The sequence below is a fragment of the Thalassophryne amazonica genome, chromosome 12 (assembly GCF_902500255.1).
Source record: "Thalassophryne amazonica chromosome 12, fThaAma1.1, whole genome shotgun sequence".
In the NCBI taxonomy this organism is placed as follows: Eukaryota; Metazoa; Chordata; class Actinopteri; order Batrachoidiformes; family Batrachoididae; genus Thalassophryne; species Thalassophryne amazonica.
In genome coordinates, this window is record NC_047114.1 from 43,283,062 (window position 1) to 43,302,649 (window position 19,588).

The 19,588-nt window shown below is 40.1% G+C and overlaps 1 protein-coding gene across 1 annotated transcript; it reads right to left on the reverse strand.

Annotated features, from left to right (window-relative positions):
* Positions 1 to 70: 70 nt before the first annotated feature.
* LOC117521230 (WD repeat-containing protein 48-like) lies at positions 71 to 18,931 on the reverse strand. Its single transcript, XM_034182566.1, is given in 18 exon segments — positions 71 to 1,356; positions 1,438 to 1,630; positions 1,715 to 1,791; positions 6,232 to 6,319; positions 6,484 to 6,589; positions 9,051 to 9,146; positions 9,230 to 9,326; positions 9,450 to 9,557; positions 12,343 to 12,440; positions 12,531 to 12,633; positions 12,973 to 13,047; positions 16,424 to 16,444; positions 16,446 to 16,576; positions 16,579 to 16,648; positions 16,753 to 16,854; positions 18,192 to 18,274; positions 18,386 to 18,559; positions 18,874 to 18,931. Coding segments are annotated over 18 exon segments (1,776 nt in total). The 3' UTR covers positions 71 to 1,260.
* Between the last annotated feature and the right edge of the window lie 657 nt (positions 18,932 to 19,588).

Genomic DNA, 19,588 nt, shown 5'->3' on the forward strand with positions numbered 1-19,588 from the left:
AATTCTTTGTTTCTCTTATTTCACTCATCTGAACACATCACAACTCATACATTTGAAATTACAATAAATCTGTAATTATTAAACCATTCCCATTTATTTCTTAGAAGGCCTAAAATATACAGAATTCACAAATTATTACAAGGGCTATTGCAGTATTATGGCGCAATAACAGGATCCATCCTGTTTTGGCCAATCAGAGCTCACTCGGTACGGACTATGGCGTTGCGCAAACACATTCTTCATGGCAAAAGGACAAAAAACTTACAATGAAGGGGGGGGGGGGGAAGTTATTTCACTTTGACTTTCACATAGTGGTGAATATTCATATAGCTCGTGGTTGAGATTCTTCAAGTAACTGATTGAAATCCCAGTTGATCTAAATGAAATTTACATTAGGAACAGTCCTCACGATCAGCACCGTCACTGCTGACCAGAGAACAGAGCAGGAAAGCATGTGGTACTACTTAATGATATATAGCTTATATATAACGTCCAAGTTGCTAAGCTGACTTGGACAACTATTAACACCCTTAAGAGAGAACTGCATTTTATGTTTGGTGGTTTACATGTCATTTGAGCAACCAAGTCAAATAGTTTTGTTGACCACCACACATTGGAGGATTTCTGAAAAACAAAACCTGGTTTTAAGTAAACTGTACAACGAAATTAAACAGCTGAAAATCATAAAAATACATATTTACAAAACATTCGACTGATGACAGCACATCTTAAAAAGACAAAAGGACAAGTGCTGTTGTAAATGAGGCTCAAGCTGAGCGACAATTAAATGTTTAGTCAACGGACAACAGAAGACGATGACTGAAATTACCCGGAGACCACGTGTACTCCAAGTGGTGATACAGTGGTGTGTCTGAAGGACAGCAGCAGCTTACGGAATGTGCTAGAACAGTCTACTGTGCATATACACACACAGACATAAACAGGTATGGTCGCTTCAAATTATAATGCCAATAGGTAAAAGAAAATGTAAATGTAATTTTTAAAAACTAAGTTTTAATTCGTTCTTCAAACTGCTTTAAAGAAAAAATGCCAGCATCTTCCAGATGTCCTTGATGTTTCAACCTGTTGCTTTGAGACCCTTATGATACACCATGAGCCCAAGTCCTCACATTTCACTGGAACCTCACCGATAATGTGACTCTCGATCACGATGGGAGTTGAGGGTACTACATGTCAAAGTTGGGCATTGATTGGCAAATGACAGTTTTTTGTTTTTTGTTTTAAAAAAGAGGGTGACTTTCACGTGGACTTCTGCCTATAGTGAAGCGTCAAGTCTCCGCCGCTCTTCCAGATAAAATGTTTAACTGTTCGCAGGTCCATATTTGGGTCTAGAACCTAAAAAAAAGATTTTAAAAAATGTATATCAATTTTACTGCCACGGGTATTGGGTATGTAAGAGGTACACATCATTCTCACCTGGTCTTGACACATTAGTTCAATCTTCTCCTCAGCTAGCATGGCCATGTCCTCCTCCTTCTCCTGCTCTCCAGGTTTGTCATTGGCAGAGGAGCTGGTGGTCTGAGACTCATTGTCCAAGTTGATGATCTTTTCGTAAACGTGCTCCATCACCTTCCTCACCTGGAGCATGTCGCTGGCTGAAAGCCGGTCCCTGCAGAACACAGTGCAATCAGCTGTAGCCGTCTGTGCGCACCAACACACGCTTACATTGTAAACCCGTAAAACCACAACTCACTTCTTCAGAGTTTTTGCACCAGAAGAAGAATGAGGCTGGAGGTAGAATGGAATTTTGTTGAATTTAGGCATATTTTTCTGAAACACAAAAACAAAGTATGTAAATCAATGATTAAAGAATAACCAACAACACAATCAGAATAAACTTCCTCCATTGCAGCAAACTTTCTTTCACCAAGTTTATGAAAACAGTTCTACTAGTACTACATACCTACTGGTGTGATCAGTTTTGCAATTTTGCCTCTGCACTCCACCAGAATAGAGTTTAAATGAAATGGGGGGGGGGGGGGGGGGGGGGGGGGAGGATGTACATGCAGTAGTGTACACATTTAGTTTTATTATGAGGTTTACCAAAAGTATTGCATCAAATAATTAGGAATTACAGTTATTTGCATATATAGATTTATTTTTATTTTTTTTAAGATAATTCAGATGCCCAAATGCATCTTGGGCATCATTTACAGTCATTAAATACAAACAGCATGGCACACTGGAAAAAAAATGTTTGACACGAGCCAAGAGACGGCAATGTGCTCTGGAGAGAAGGAGAATGAAAGTCAGTACAACCCCTGGCAATAATTATGGAATCACCGGCCTCGGAGGATGTTCATTCAGTTGTTTAATTTTGTAGAAAAAAGCAGATCACAGACATGACACAAAACTAAAGTCATTTCAAATGGCAAGTTTCTGGCTTTAAGAAACTATAAGAAATCAGGAAAAATAATTGTGGCAGTCAGTAACGGTTACTTTTTTAGACCAAGCAGAGAGGAAAAAAATATGGACTCACTCAATTCTGAGGAATAAATTATGGAATCACCCTGTAAATTTTCATCCCCAAAACTGATGATGCCGGATTGATCTTGCTGGACATGATCTCAAAGCAGCTTTCACTTGCTAAAGCATATGCTCGGGTTTTGTTTGTAGACTTCAGTGCAGCTTTTAATTCTATGAAATTACATATTCTTCTGAAAAGGCTGGCTGATTTAAATGTTGAAAAGGGCCTGATGCTCTGGATTAGAGACTTTCTGTCTTGTCGCCCTCAAAGAGTTTATGCTAACAACATTCTGTCAGGAGAGCTCATGATAAGCACTGGCTGCCCACAGGGTAGCGTTCTTTCACCTCTGCTCTTCTCTTTTTTTACAAATGAATTTGCAATTAATGACACAAACTTTAAATTGATTAAATACGCGGATGTCATGGCCCTAGTCAGCCTGCTACAAAAATGTGACTCCTCTGGCAAAGCCTCCTATCTCACTCACACTAAGGCTCTTGAAGCTTGGTGTCTCGACAGCCAACTGGAAATCAATGTGTCTAAGACAAAGGAGCTTGTTTTTCACACAAAGCAAGAACTGACCATGCAGCCAGTTTCACTCGATGGCCAGCTTGTTGAAACAGTTGAAACTTTTAAATATCTTGGAACAGTTCTTGACAGTCACTTGAGCTTCTTTGAAAACACTGATTTTATCTTTAAGAAATGCTCACAGCGACAGTCTTCTCAGAAGATTGAGTTGTCTTGGTGTTAATCCGCAGATTTTAGAGCTTGTGTATTCTGCACATATTGAGAGTATTTTAACATTTCATCTTTGTGTTTGGTTTGGTCACTTGAGTTGTAAATGTAAGGACAAATTAAATAGAACTGTAAAAATGGCGGGGAAAATTGTGGGAAAACCCCAGAAGACTGGCCCACATTTACACTGACAGGATGAGGAAGAAAGCTGAGAGAGTCCTGGCAGACAGCTCTCATCCTCTGTCCTGTCAGTTTGAGCTCTTGAAGTCTGGGAGGCACTACAGAGCTCCTCTGGCCAAAGGTTCTTTCAAAAAATCTTTTATACCAAATGCCGTCACCATAATGAACTCAAAAAAGTGAACACTCCACAAATAAAACCTGAACTGCTTTACTTCTGTTTTATTTGATTTTATTAGATCTTATTGTACGTTTTATTTATCTTACTAGGTCTTATTCTACTTCTTCCTTTACTTCCATGTATTGTATGTATCTTATTTTTGTTTTGTTCGTGTGTTTGTATGACTGTTTTATGACTGTTTTTTTTTTGTCTTTTTTGTGCTGGTGAGCCGAAGACAATTTTCCACATCGGTGGACAATAAAGAATTATTCTATTCTATTCTAACACCTGCATCAAATCAGATCTCCTGGTTAGTCTGCATCTAAAAAGGAGTGATCACACCTTGGAGAGCTGTTGCACCAAGTGGACTGACATGAATCATGGCTCCAACACGAGAGATGTCAATTGAAACAAAGGAGAGGATTATCAAACTCTTAAAAAAGGGTAAATCACCATGCAATGTTGCAAAAGATGTTGGTTGTTCACAGTCAGCTGTGTCTAAACTCTGGACCAAATACAAACAACATGGGAAGGTTGTTAAAGGCAAACATACTGGTAGACCAAGGAAGACATCAAAGCCTCAAGACAGAAAACTTAAAGCAATATGTCTCAAAAATCGAAAATGCACAACAAAACAAATGAACAAATGGGAGGAAACTGGAGTCAACGTCTGTGACCGAACTGTAAGAAACAGCCTAAAGGAAATGGGATTTACATACAGAAAAGCTAAACGAAAGCCATCATTAACACCTAAACAGAAAAAAAACAAGGTTACAATGGGCTAAGGAAAAGCAATCGTGGACTGTGGATGACTGGATGAAAGTCATATTCAGTGATGAATCTCAAATCTGCATTGGGCAAGGTGATGGGGCTGCATGTCAGGTATAGGCACTGGGGAGATGGCTGTCATTACATCATCAATAAATGCACAAGTTTACGTTGATATTTTGGACACTTTTCTTATCCCATTAATTGAAAGGATGTTTGGGGATGATGAAATCATTTTTCAAGATGATAATGCATCTTGCCATAGAGCAAAAACTGTGAAAACATTCCTTGCAAAAAGACACATAGGGTCAATGTCATGGCCTGCAAATAGTCCAGATCTTAATCCAATTGAAAATCTTTGGTGGAAGTTGAAGAAAATGGTCCATGACAAGGCTCCAACCTGCAAAGCTGATCTGGCAACAGCAATCAGAGAAAGTTGGAGCCAGATTGATGAAGAGTACTGTTTGTCACTCATTAAGTCCATGCCTCAGAGACTGCAAGCTGTTATAAAAGCCAGAGGTGGTGCAACAAAATACAAGTGATGTGTTGGAGCGTTCTTTTGTTTTTCATGATTCCATAATTTTTTCCTCAGAATTGAGTGAGTCCATATTTTTTTCCCTCTGCTTGGTCTAAAAAAGTAACCGTTACTGACTGCCACAATTTTTTTTCTTGATTTCTTACAGTGTTTCTTAAAGCCAGAAAGTTGCCATTTGAAATGACTTTAGTTTTGTGTCATGTCTGTGATCTGCTTTTTTTTCTACAAAATTAAACAACTGAATGAACATCCTCTGAGGCCGGTGATTCCATAATTTTTGCCAGGGGTTGTAGGCGCAAGTGTTTGAATGAGTAGGAGCACAGTGAGGTAACGAGGTCATAAGGAGTAGAGGTGGCGAAGGTGGAGGTGAGGTAGGCACGTGAGTGACTTTAAATATTTTGGGTCAACTGTTCAAAGTGCCGCAGAGTGTAACAAAGAGGTGAAGAATGGTGTGTAGGCACGGGAGGGTGGCAGGAATGATTTTGACAGAAGTGTATCTGCTAAAATCGCTACCGATACCCAGTATTAAATGGGCTCTGGGACTAAAGACTGGCATATCAATAAGCTCTGCCCTTAATGGTACTGCTTTTGATACTGGAGAAATTATGTAAATAAATTTATTATCAATACATAGAAGACAGATCTCTTGGTCTCTCACTAGCTGAGAGCTTGCCTGTGTGAGCAGCACTGAGGCAGCTCATCCGTCTTTCTCTGTGTCTGTCAGAGCTTGCATGCTGATGTGGCAGTCTGAACAGTCTACAATGTTGTTGCTGTTTGCTAGTGTGTATTTTTATGTTAAATTGCAGAAAACAAAGCAATGTTAATTATCTTCTTAATTTGATTTTTTTTTCCAATACTGTATTGTTCAATATTGTTCATTTTATTTGTGTAGTGCCAAATCACAACAATGCTGCATCAAGGTGCTTCACATGAGTAAGGTCTAACCTTATACCTCCCCAAACAAGCACACAGGCAACAGTGGCAACAAAAAACTCCCTCTGGTGATATTGAGGAAGAAACCTCAAGCAGACCAGACTCAGAGGGTGACCAACTGCTTAGGCCATTCTAACAGTTACAAGGTCTTACAGATACCAGGTTTTAGCAATACCGCTAAGTGTAGTAGTACTATTAAAAAGTTAATGAGTCCCATCCCTGTGCAAGAATGAGAATGTGTACAAGATGTTAGTGAGGCCACCCATGTTCCATATCTTAGAAAAAGAAAAAAAAAATTCTGTGATTTCCTTGGGAGTTTGTATTTCTCATGTTGAAAACACAGACAGACATGTATTTTATTATAAAGTACACCTTTTGTTTTGAGATTGTATCTACACTATATACTTTTGGATGTAAAATATTTCCCAGAATACTCACATCTACAGTTATGTCAATAACCCATTGTGGAACAGTCTCATTTAGCAGCATGGACTCAGTCTCTCCACCTGAATCTCTACATAACAACCTGCCAAACATAAGAGATCAGGAGCAATGATGAGGTGCAGAGTTAAGTATTAACATGTCTGCATGTTCTAAGACAATGTTACAGAGGTTCATCATTAGTCATCCTCAACTTCCTTTCTTTCTGACACACACAAATAATAATTATAGGTCTGTTTGAAAAAGTACCGAAACAAAGTTCTGCCTCCCGCTTCCCCAAAGATGACTGGTGTATGCGGCGGCACCTGGAAATATCCATTTCCTTTCTGGACCCTGTTCTCCTGCTCGCCGTTCACTATGGACATGAGAACACAATGCCACAAGACAACATCAACTACAGATCTATGAGGAAGCTCACAAAATTATACAACCTGCTCGACACCATACTCTAGCAACTTGCATACACAGAGTAAAACTCCTTGTGCTGTCGTATGACTCAGCGGGGCTGAGCACAAACCTATAGACTGAGAGAGCACAGGGCATACACACAGAGCGCATGGCAGAGAAAGAAGAAAGCCGTATGGACATATTTTACACCTGTAAATGAAAATACTGCAAACTCATTCTGGACATCACACCGTAATCACAGGCACTGCACCTCAGCACATCTCCATCTCCAGTGCGGCTGTCTGAACGAGGTCTAACAGCCATGTTAACTTGACATTACAGATACATCCTCTGACACATGAGGTGGACTGACATTGGATATGCAATATCACTCACATTATGGGTGTAAGTTGCACACCGCGTAGAACCTTTTCCCCTCAAGTGTGTGTAAACACTTAAGGGGAAAAGGTTCTGCCAAAACTGGCCAGTGTGGCTGTTTTGTTTTACTCATTTTATTTGAAAGTTTCGTGGAGAAGTACTGCGTAAAAGCAGCGCCACATTTTGGATATTAAAGCACAAAGAGTGCCATATTTGGTTGCTTTGCAGTGGTTGTTGCTGGTGTTGCTTGCAAAATGTTTTTTTTTTTTTTTTTTCCTTAAATCTGGCACAACTGTGTAGCTGTAAACGACTGTTCTCCACCCTTCCCTGTCGACCAGTCGGATAGCTGATCCAAATTACACCAGCAGTTTTACCAGCTCCAGGTTCCTGTTAATGACAGGAACCTGGAGCTGGAGGAGTTGATGTTAAATTTGCAGAATGTCATGTTCTGCAACACCGAGAGCAGTTCCTTGGTGTTGCCTTCCTTCACCGCTTCTTGGAAAACCCACTATGGCACGAACCATGTAGACACATTCACATGGCTCATGATTGCCGCTCAGCTGGAAGGTGTTGGACAAAGTGATCTTGCCTGCACCCTAAAGCTGGTAATAATCGTTTTCTCCTGTCGAGCATCTGTGCTCAATGCCACAGGTGGGTAAAGAGCCTGTTTTCATTACCTTTAATATGGTACGAGTGCAAGAGTACAAAACCTTTATAGGTAGCATAGGTCCTGCAACAATCTAATCTTACTTTCACCCCTGCCGGTAATAACGGCTGTGGGTGTGCATGTCAGTGATCAGATGTCTATAATAATCCGATCACACATGCACTCCACTGATGCAATGGTCAGGGGACTCTGGTTTACATGTAATCGGGCCATGGGTTGGATGGCATTTTTCAAAAGAGCAGATGAGACCCTGCCACCCCCACCCCCCACTTGCCTTCCACCCAGACCTCGGGTGGCACGTGCAGCATTGAAGGGCATTCTGCATATCCCTGCTGCATTCTGCTGGCATTGTGGAGTTTTGTGTTGTGTTGTTGTGATTCTTTGTCTTTATTTTATTCTGTTTTTATTTTTTTGTGGGCGAAGGTTTATGTCCGCATTCAACCTGCACTCTGGGTAGTTGACCTGGATTCTTGGGAGTTGCTGCAGTCTGAATTGCATGAATCATTTGAGCCGGCTTCGTACCACATCCTGGATATTCATAAGGTATTTGTACACGGCTGTACGAATGTCTGTCCCGTACAAATGCAGCTTGAATTCTGTTTGTTTTTCCAAGTCGTGTGATTCGTACGGCATTTGTGCTCTAGTGTGCAGAGTTCTAAGTTATGTCCAGGCGTAAAAGTAGGTTGTCGGCAGGCCTACTACTACATCACAACCTTGCTCGAATCACACTGCTCAACTCTTTTCAGCTTCACACAGCCTTAAAAAATAAATAAATAAAATGTTCAATATCCTAGTATCTGGAGTAGAAAGATTAGAAACACCTGACATGGTGTAGCCTACAGCAAAAAAAAAAAAACTGTCTACAGCATGTTGGTGGAAGGTGGCGCAAACTAGCACAAATAAAAGGCAGCTGGGCTCCATCTGGCACAATTCAAACACTGTTCCGAAGCAACTGATGAAACGTGTTACTTCAGATGGCATAACATTAACAGATGTGTTTTCTTGCTAAAAGTGCAAGTTTTGAATGTTGGTTTTAACATGCACCTGATTAATTAAGAGTGAAAAAGCAAAAATAATTTACTGGTCACAAAAATGTATTCAGATTTAGCATACTGATGATGTATTCATGTCTTAAATCATGAGGCACCAACACAAGTACCAACGATACTGGTGCTGTATTTACTTGGTATTGGATCAATGCCAAATTTTGCAGGATCCTACATCACAACTGAAAACACTGCAATGAAGGTTGCAATCAGTTTTTTAAAGTTTCCAAAAGAAATACAAAAGTGTGAGTTAGTATTAGCATGACACAAAAACAACCAAAGGTTGAAGAAGTTGCACATTAATGTAGAGTCAGTTTGGCATACAATGGTGTCCTTACCATGATTGACCTCATTCTCCTCCTCATCCATGGGGTTGATGCGCGTTCTAGGCCAGAACTCCAGCAAAGCCTGAAGCAACAATCCTCCAAGGTTCACTGCACAGATTAAGAGGTAAATCACTGAAAGCCAGACCTGTGTTTGTCATCCATAAAATGCAGTTAGGTTTACCAAAACGTACACTTTGGGTCAGATCCATCAGAGCTTGAAAAGCCAGCATCCTTTGCAGACACCCAGGCAGCAAAGCAATCACTCTCGTCCAGTGTGATGGTGAGCATCTGTTCAACACCGTACAAAAAGGAGGAGCAGAATACACAGCTGTCAGACTATTAAAACAGTCTCACAAAAAAGCTGACGACTGCTAAAACAGAAAGTCATCTATTTGCAGGTTTCAGACTCACCCCAGTTTTAAGATCAACAGAGAACCAGTTTGGCACGTAGACCATCTTGAAACGCTTCTTGATTTCTTCATCAAACTCAACCTTCCCAAGATCTTCTCCCTTACATGCCTGAAGATGAAAAGCACAGGAAGTCAAATCTGAAAACAGAAACCAACAGGCTCACTCGCAGAGGTTCACTTCAACTCTCAATTTTAGGCTAGCCTCAAATCTCTGCCCTCTATCAGTGAAATCTGGTTTGAACTCTGATCAGGGAAAACCCGAATTTGAATACAGCTGAGGTGTAGAGACACTTAATAAACTTTGTTCCATTGCCAAGACTTACTGTAGCTCTGACTACTGTTACAACATGATTCATCTCCTTATAATGCAGATTAAGAAAACTCCACATCAGTAATATCAAAGCTCAACTAGCAGTTTAATGCAGAAGGGAAATTCAGAAGCTTTATGCTTTTCAATCACAATGCGTGTCCCATCCTGTTGACTTCTTAATCTGTCTCATTCATTCAAACTTTCTGGCATGCACACACAGCATAGAAGAGAGGCAACGACATGATGTACAGCATTTCATAGTGTACCCAAAACATATGGGAAGAGGTTGATAGAGATTTTGCATTTTGTCCATATATATAACTGATGCCATGTGAAAAAGTGGCTTTCATCTGTCCTCCTGTCGCTGTGTCTGTGCAAATAATATCATGAACTTTGGTTCAGCAACGTCACTGAATTCAGCCTGGTGATGCAATATTTTCTTCTCTACAAGAGTCAAGACAGAAGTCAGACTACCAGAGCAAGAATTTTAGCTGAGGAAGCTTCTGCGATTTGAAGCGAAACGTCCTCGCGTCAAGCAACCCAGTCCAGTCGAAGATTCAAGCTTCTCTACTATGGAAACCACCTGGACAACTGAGAGCCTACACAGATACACCAGGACTGTAGAGAAACACGCTCCATATTACAGCATGAAAAGCACAACTGCAAAAGGATCTCATGCTTGCTGAGATAAAACAGCATCACAGCATTCTTTTAAAACCTTGTACAACCTGGGTGCTGATTCAATCTATCTCACATTAGACACAAGATGAAAGCATCTTACTGCACATGAGACAATATGAGGATGAGAATGTTTGGTACTGATCATTCACAAATGCTGATGTGTTTTGTTTGTTTGTTACTCTTCTTCTACAGTGCGAGTCACAACAGCTTGGCATAAAGAACAGTAACCCCTGGCAATAATTATGGAATCACCGGCCTCGGAGAATGTTCATTCAGTTGTTTAATTTTGTAGAAAAAAAGCAGATCACAGACATGACACAAAACTAAAGTCATTTCAAATGGCAACTTTCTGGCTTTAAGAAACATTATAAGAAATCAGGAAAAAAAATTGTGGCAGTCAGTAACGGTTACTTTTTTAGACCAAGCAGAGGGAAAAAAAATATGGAATCACTCAATTCTGAGGAATAAATTATGGAATCACCCTGTAAATTTACATCCCCAAAACTAACACCTGCATCAAATCAGATCTGCTCGTTAGTCTGCATCTAAAAAGGAGTGATCACACCTTGGAGAGCTGTTGCACCAAGTGGACTGACATGAATCATGGCTCCAACACGAGAGATGTCAATTGAAACAAAGGAGAGGATTATCAAACTCTTAAAAAAGGGTAAATCACCATGCAATGTTGCAAAAGATGTTGGTTGTTCACAGTCAGCTGTGTCTAAACTCACCAAATACAAACAACATGGGAAGGTTGTTAAAGGCAAACATACTGGTAGACCAAGGAAGACATCAAAGCGTCAAGACAGAAAACTTAAAGCAATATGTCTCAAAAATCAAAAATGCACAACAAAACAAATGAGGAACGAATGGGAGGAAACTGGAGTCAACGTCTGTGACCGAACTGTAAGAATCCGCCTAAAGGAAATGGGATTTACATACAGAAAAGCTAAACGAAAGCCATCATTAACACCTAAACAGAAAAAAACAAGGTTACAATGGGCTAAGGAAAAGCAATCATGGACTGTGGATGACTGGATGAAAGTCATATTCAGTGATGAATCTTGAATCTGCACTGGGCAAGGTGATGATGCTGGAACTTTTGTTTGGTGCCGTTCCAATGAGATTTATAAAGATGACTGCCTGAAGAGAACATGAAAATTTCCACAGTCATTGATGATATGGGGCTGCATGTCAGGTAAAGGCACTGGGGAGATGGCTGTCATTACATCATCAATAAATGCACAAGTTTACGTTGATATTTGGACACTTTTCTTATCCCATCAATTGAAAGGCTGTTTGGAGTTCAAGATGATAATGCATCTTGCCATAGAGCAAAAACTGTGAAAACATTCCTTGCAAAAAGACACATAGGGTCAATGTCATGGCCTGCAAATAGTCCGGATCTTAATCCAATTGAAAATCTTTGGTGGAAGTTGAAGAAAATGGTCCATGACAAGGCTCCAACCTGCAAAGCTGATCTGGCAACAGCAATCAGAGAAAGTTGGAGCCAGATTGATGAAGAGTACTGTTTGACACTCATTAAGTCCATGCCTCAGCGACTGCAAGCTGTTATAAAAGCCAGAGGTGGTGCAACAAAATACTAGTGATGTGTTGGAGCGTTCTTTTGTTTTTCATGATTCCATAAATTTTTCCTCAGAATTGAGTGATTCCATATTTTTTTTCCCTCTGCTTGGTCTAAAAAAGTAACCGTTACTGACTGCCACAATTTTTTTCCTGATTTCTTATAGTGTTTCTTAAAGCCAGAAAGTTGCCATTTGAAATGACTTTAGTTTTGTGTCATGTCTGTGATCTGCTTTTATTTCTACAAAATTAAACAACTGAATGAACATCCTCCGAGGCCGGTGATTCCATAATTTTTGCCAGGGGTTGTAGAGCTCACCTTTAAGACATCCCAGAATGCCACATTGTTGTTGGTATCCTTGGTGAGTATGTGTCTCTTGTCATTCAGAATGTGGCACTGTATTATACTGGCACCTCCTGCAAACACAATGGAAAACAGTCCATTTTCAAATGTACAGGAGAGATTTGCAGAACACTGCAGTTTCAGACAGCTGAGTGCACATTTACCCTTGATGACTTGTTCGGGCTGAGTACATAACGGTGTTAACGGAGTAGTACAATCATTGTCATACTCTCCTGATGATCGGAAGTTGTGCATTCCCTTTAGAGACTGCACAAAAAACACATAGATGATATTATGACAGACTGTCCTAATTCTTAATAATCCTCTGCAGCCTAACTGTGACTAATTAACGTAATGCCATTATTATTTTATGCATCAACCACACCACTGCGCAGCTGGTTTAAATTTTCTACTAATTACCAGAGCATTACACACACACACACACACACACACACACACACACACACACACACACACACACACACACACACACACACACACACACACACACACACACACACACACACAGATCTCTGTCAACAGTGCTTCCTTCAGATTTACTCAGCTGACAGTTCACCAGTGATCTCTCCTACCACGCATGCTTACCCATTTGTTAACTGATGACTTGGTGGTGGAGACCCAGATTGCTGGAGGTGGGTCAGCAGATCTGTCCAATTCCATCTGAGAAAGAAAGTAAGACAATGAAATGTTTTAAATGACATGTTGTGAACAATGTCTAAGATATCAGGTACTCGGGCCTTTTGCCCGTTTCTTTCTGACAAATGATCCCTATGTATTTCACTTTTCAAAATGCCAACAGCATACCTTCTGTGAAATGCTAAAGCTTATAGACTTCAAGACCACTGAGCATCAAAAAAAAAAAAAAAAAACCTGGCAGCCAGCCAATAAAGATTACTTATTTTTGGTAACTGGAGAGTCACAATTTATTCTGGACAAGCAGGAAAACTGTTTTCAGTGGTCTGTTACTCCCTCCAGATAAAGTATTTCAATCTGTAAAGAGAATTAAATAATTTATAGCCTGTCACACTGAAGCCAAAAACACAGCTTAGAATATATAGATGAAGGGTAATCAGGGTTAGGAGCTCGGTCACTCGGGAGGAGCTCGGAGTCGGGCCGCTGCTCCTCCACGTCGAAAGGAGTCAGTTGAGGTGGCTTGGGCATCTTTTCCGGATCCCCCCTGGACGCCACGCTGGAGAGGTGTTCCGGGCACGTCCCATTGGGAGGAGGCCCCGGGGAAGACCCAGGACATGCTGGAAGGATTACATCTCTCGGCTGGCTTGGGAACGCCTTGGGGTACCCCCGGAGGAGCTGGGGGAGGTGTGTGTGGATCAGGAGGTCTGGGCGGCTTTGCTTGAGCTGCTGCCCCCGCGACCCGACTCCGGATAAAGCGGAAGAAAATGGATGGATGGATGGATGGATGGGTAATCAGGTTCACTCTATTTTCACAGGTAAACAGCCTTTTTCCAAGCATTTTATGTAAGGTGTTATTACTAATAAACACACACAAATGTGCCAAAATCTCACTGACAAAAACACTTCACAGCAGGGATGTCTAACCCTGCTCCTGGGCCCTTATTTATTAATGCTACATACAAAGAGACATGCTCATATACCATACGTGCAATCACTTCTAATCAAAGTTGGTACTTATAAAATTTGCACTTAGACTGTACTTGAGAATGTGCACTGACTTACAAACACCTCTGATTGTTCCTATACAATGATGTACAAATGTTAAAATCTCATCCACCAAATAGAGAAAGGATTGACATATTGGAGCAAATCACAAAGTATAAAGGAGAAAGATGATGCATCAAAGTTATTCATGAGCTGCATTTCATTTATGAACACTTAAAATCGTTGTCTCTGTGTGCAAATTTAATGTTGTAGTGTCTCTGTGTAACTAGAGGGTGACACGGGAGTAGATTTTCACTCCCGATTGTCCCATCCCACTCCCACAGAAAAATTCCTGTCCCATCCCAATCCTGGAACAGAGTAAAAAAAAAAAAATTCCTGTCCCATCCCACTCCTGGTAAAATGACTCCCACTCCCATCCCGCATGACTCCTACTCCTGTACACTCCCATTTTTTTCCTTCTTTTAGTTTTTAGGCTTTAGTGTTCTGTAGTTTTATTTCAGAAGATATGGCAACAGGAAGAGTTCATCTGTGGTAATACAGGGAGGCACTTATTGCCTTAATCCAAATAAAAAAAAAAAAAAACTTTACTAAAAGACACAAAACATAAATAATGAGTGGCCCGTGGTCTTATAGTTTTCAAAATGTGGTGGTGATGGACACATAATGATCCTGACATTTACTTTGACTTCCATTTCTGTAACTGCAGACTGTATGAAACCAACATATTTCATGATTTGTGTGGTCAGCTTTATTTTTTTGTTAATATATAGCCATTACTACATTTAAGGCCTGCAGCATTTTCCAAGAAAAAAGGTTGGGGCAGGGCAGTTTATTCTAAATATAAGAATTAATTAATAATTTTTACAGACAGTTTTCTTGAGAAATGTCAGAGGATGAATACATGAACATTTCCAAGTGACTGACTATTTCTTAGACTTCATTTATATCAATCATTCAGAAATACAGTGTAGTATTTTATGGTAAATCTGTGTCAGGTAAGCAGTTCTCAAAAACTAAATGTCCATGCTGGAAGAAGACAAGTGAGAGAAGCCACCAAGACAACTTTGGAAGAATGTTTGCCTTCTGTGGATGTGAGAGGAGAAACTGGGAATAGTGCAACATTTTTATTTTTATCTTCATTTTACATATAGACCCAACTTTTTCTGATTTGTGTTTGTTTCTGTTGCATTTCTGAAATTACAGAACTGCTATAAAGAAAAGTGTGAACATTTTATTGTTTTTTTCAAACTCTGTAGAACAAACACAAACACCAAACTCTTATGAAGAAGGAAAAAATACACATACATGCAGGAAAAACTGAACAATGCAGACTGATTTGACTCTCATGATTTTTGAAAATAATAAGCGGTAACTTACTTTGAAATAAATTAAACGCAGAGCTGCAGCCTAATAACTTTGAAAAATAACAAAAATCAGCAGCTTATATTTTTATTCTGACTGGAGTTCATTTCCTCTTTTTTCTCCTCCTCAGTCACATTTTGTGCTTGAACATAAAATGACATGAAGCCATCTAAAATAAATATCTTTGGAAAATAACAGCCTGTTAAAGTTCAGAGTTCTCAGCTACTTATGTGATTTCTGCTTCTGAACATCACTGCAGTTTCTCCACATCAGGTTTTTTTTAAAACACACGTGTGTGGTGATTTTTATAACACTCATTCATATATTGTCATTTTTAAAGGAACTTTGACCATTTATTTCATCTCACAATTCAGTATAACTGTCACCGAGATGCGCACCACGGTGTGAACAGGGCGGACCTTCAGACAGGCAGGAGAAATAAAGGCAGCGCCACAGGTTTGTTTGTGTTGCTTCACTCTGTGCTCAACGTGCGTGCGCTGTCATTCTGCACTGACTGACATGGCTCATAACCCCCCCCCCAGCCAGCCGACTCACACAACCACATACGGCTGCAGCGATCGGACCCAGTCCTAACTGACGCCTTTAAGCAAAGCCACCTGCTATTTTTTCGGCCTCCTTTTTCAAAAACTGACCACCAAAATGAGAGCAGGATGGCTCGCTGCCTAAAACCTTGATTTCTGCTCAGGTGTATTTTTAATCCCGTACCATCCCAATCATGTGATAAATAGCAACGTTGACTCCCATCCCATGGAATCCCGTGAACCGTGGGATTCCCGAAAAAATGTCAGCCTCTAGTAGTAACCAATAAATGTCCCTGAGCTTTTCAGGAAAAACTTTCCACCTCCACAGTCCCCCACCTCAGTTAACATTGGTAAACAGCATCAGCATGAACAGCTCAGCATTTAATGCAGTCAGTTAGTACATGGAACTTGGATCCAAGTACGAACACCACAGAACCACTCAACATTGTCAAAATATGAGATCTGTTCCAGGTTCAAGTGAGCAGGTAACCTACTTTGAGAACTGGCGCTTTTTCCCTCACAGATGAGCACACGGATGTCTGGGTTTCGCAGGTCTGTGCAGTAAATCTGTTTGTCCCTGCCTCCTGAATAAACATGTGTAAAGGCCTCATTGACCTGCAGGGCCCACACCCCTTCATCGTGCACCCGTACGTGGCGATACATCTTTGCTGGCCAAGAGACCACAAGCGGATGGTCCCATCAGAACTGCCTGAAAGACACTGTGGAAAGAAAAGACAGCAGATATGAATTGCTTAAAAAAACACACACACACAAAACAACTCTGTTTACTAGCTCTCTGTGTAATTCAACATTCAGAGCTCACCTGAGTACCATCACGATTCAACAGCAAAGACTTGACATTGTCTGTGTGACCTTTCAGCTTCATTAGTTTTGCACACGTTCGAGGATCCCACACTCTCAGAACCTAAAAAGTAAAAGCATCTGTGTTTGAGAGACCCCAATTTGCACAATTTGTTAAATAGTCTGATTCATGTCCGGATGTGTATAATAATAACAGTAACATAGGCTAATAATTTAACAAAAATTAAAGATCAATGATGCTTGACAGCTTAGCCTCATGTCAATAAATCTCCAGACAAAAGTGTCTGTGTCAAATTCAAACAACAGGTCATTTCTATCCTCAAGAAGGCACTTCAAAACAAATTCATAATGATAAAGAATTTAAATGATTGAATCTGATCTGCTTTGTATTTTTTTCCCCCCAAGATAAATACGTAAGAACGTGGTAATTACTCCTGGATATCTTATCATTTCTGGAAATGGATCTTTAACAGAACCTATTGCATAGATTGCACATTAAAGAACTGGAACACACACACGGTTCTCTTACCTGAGAGACAACTGATTTCTTGAACAAACAATTGCAAAATGGACAAAAATCAATGCCTGTCTTTGTTCTATGGATGTGATCAGCTTGTATCTCAGAATACATCATCAGTCACAACAAGTTTTTTTTTTTTTGGGGGGGTTTTTTGTGGGGGGGGTCAAAGTCAGCATTTAGATCCATGGACAAATTATGCAAAATTGTCCATGGGAAAACTGGACTTGGACTTTATTAACTAAAGTAAAGATATTTGTCAGAACATTATACAGTGAGGTTACGTGTGACTCTTGGAAAAAGCTGCAAAACAGATTAGCAAGTAAGTCCTTTTGGCTGCTCCCTTGTTTTCACTGTGTATAATTTATATTTCTTCATATATAACCTAGCAATATCATAAATTTTAAGATATAAGATATTCCTTTGTTAGGTCCACAAAATGCAATCATGAAGCTGATTTTAGACACCCTTGACCCTGTGAGTAATAAAACAAAATCTGAACGGAACGTCAACCTTTTCTCCATTTTCTTATATTTACATTTTCTTGTATTTTTTTTTTGGTAAGATTAGACCTTATCCTTCTGAAGCACGTTGGGGTGACATGTGATGTGGTGCTGTGTGTGTATATAACACACACACACACACTCTCTAGGGGTCGACTGATAAGAATTTTTATGTGCCAATACTGATACTGATTATCTGCAAGGTTTGGAGGCTATTACCAATATTTAAGGCTGAAATGTGCTTGCAGTAAAAAGTGTCCAAATTTAGTATAGCACACTCCTAACACGAAACTTTCTTTAAATGTTTTGCAGCATATGTTTAATTGACATAACCTTTCAACGTGAGCTCCACACAAAAAGTGAAAGGAGCTGTAAATAACATTATTATGAAGTTAAACAAATGAACAAATAAATAAATACTGCCAACACAGCTGCAGTCTGCACACTGCTATCTTCTTCTATGCCACTCTGTGGAAAGCAGCCTTCAGCACTGACAGGCTTAACTAACAAATCAAGTAGTGCTGTGGGCGGGTCTTGCTACAAACCAGAAAGCAGTGATTCATATTTTAAAAGAGTGGTGTGGGCTAATCTCATGGAACTTGGAAACTACTTACGTGCAGTCTTACCCATCAAAGTTTCCTGACGATCCTGCTGAGGTTCATGCGCTGACTGTCGGTCCTCCTTTTCCATCTCCTGGGATCTCTTTCCACGCTTGTCCGAGTCCACGACACAGGATTCTCCTGCTGATGCCAGCACAGAGTCTCCTGACTTAAGATCAGTGGAGGAGTCTGCGGAGCCCCAGTTTTTATCAGCAGCTCACCAGTGTGGCTGACAAAGCGATGGGGAGACGTTAGAGGAGCTCACTATGGAGCCGCCATCCAAATAGGTGTGTTGGGTCATAAAGAAATGTGAGAACAGAAGTTGACAATCACTGGGCTTTGAGGAGAAACGCTACAGGAGACGCAGGGAACACAACCCTGTCAAAGTTAGTACTGATGGTCTGATTAGTTACAGGGACAAAAAAGCACTGCAGTTTTACATGTTAGAATTTATAGTTGCTTCTGATTTATTATAATTTATAAAATTTAACTGGAACTGGTACTTTTGTCTTTGTCCACGGACAAAAGTAGCATGAGCGGGATTTGAATCCAGGTCTGCATATTGGCAGGCCAACTCCTAATCCACAGAATGACCTGCTGTAGCGGTGTGTACCAAGGCAAATTCCAAAAAGTGTCCAAATATTACAGATCTGACAACTGAGATATTACTTTATTATTGTGGTACACTAATGAAGTATGTACAGTACATACTTGAATGCTTCCAAAGATGCACATCAGTTTTTATAACTACTACATACTACTGCAGAGTACAGCAGCAACTTTATACCTGGAAGTTACCAGACTGTTTGCATTTTAAATTGGTTTCCATCACCTTGGTGCGGTTAAAAACTTAAAACGTCTTTCAGAAAGCGACACTACATATTTTCTTCAAAAGTTAGTGTAATTATAGAGCATGCAGGGATGCTTTTTGTGGTACCTGTTGTATTTTAAAGTTTCTGCTATGGTATGAGGGCATTATTCACTCATTCATACATTGTAAAAGGTTGGCATATTTGGAACACTTTATTTAGGTGCAGCCTGTTCAGTTGAAATTATAATTTTAGTCCCAATGTCAATCAAAATTTCACTTGTGATCTATGCAATTGTAGACAACTTTAATCTCATGTCGACACTATGTAAAACATCTGGTAATGTCGCGATGCTGCTGTTACACTTTATTTTTAATTGCAGTGGGTCAGGTTACTGATTTTTCCACGT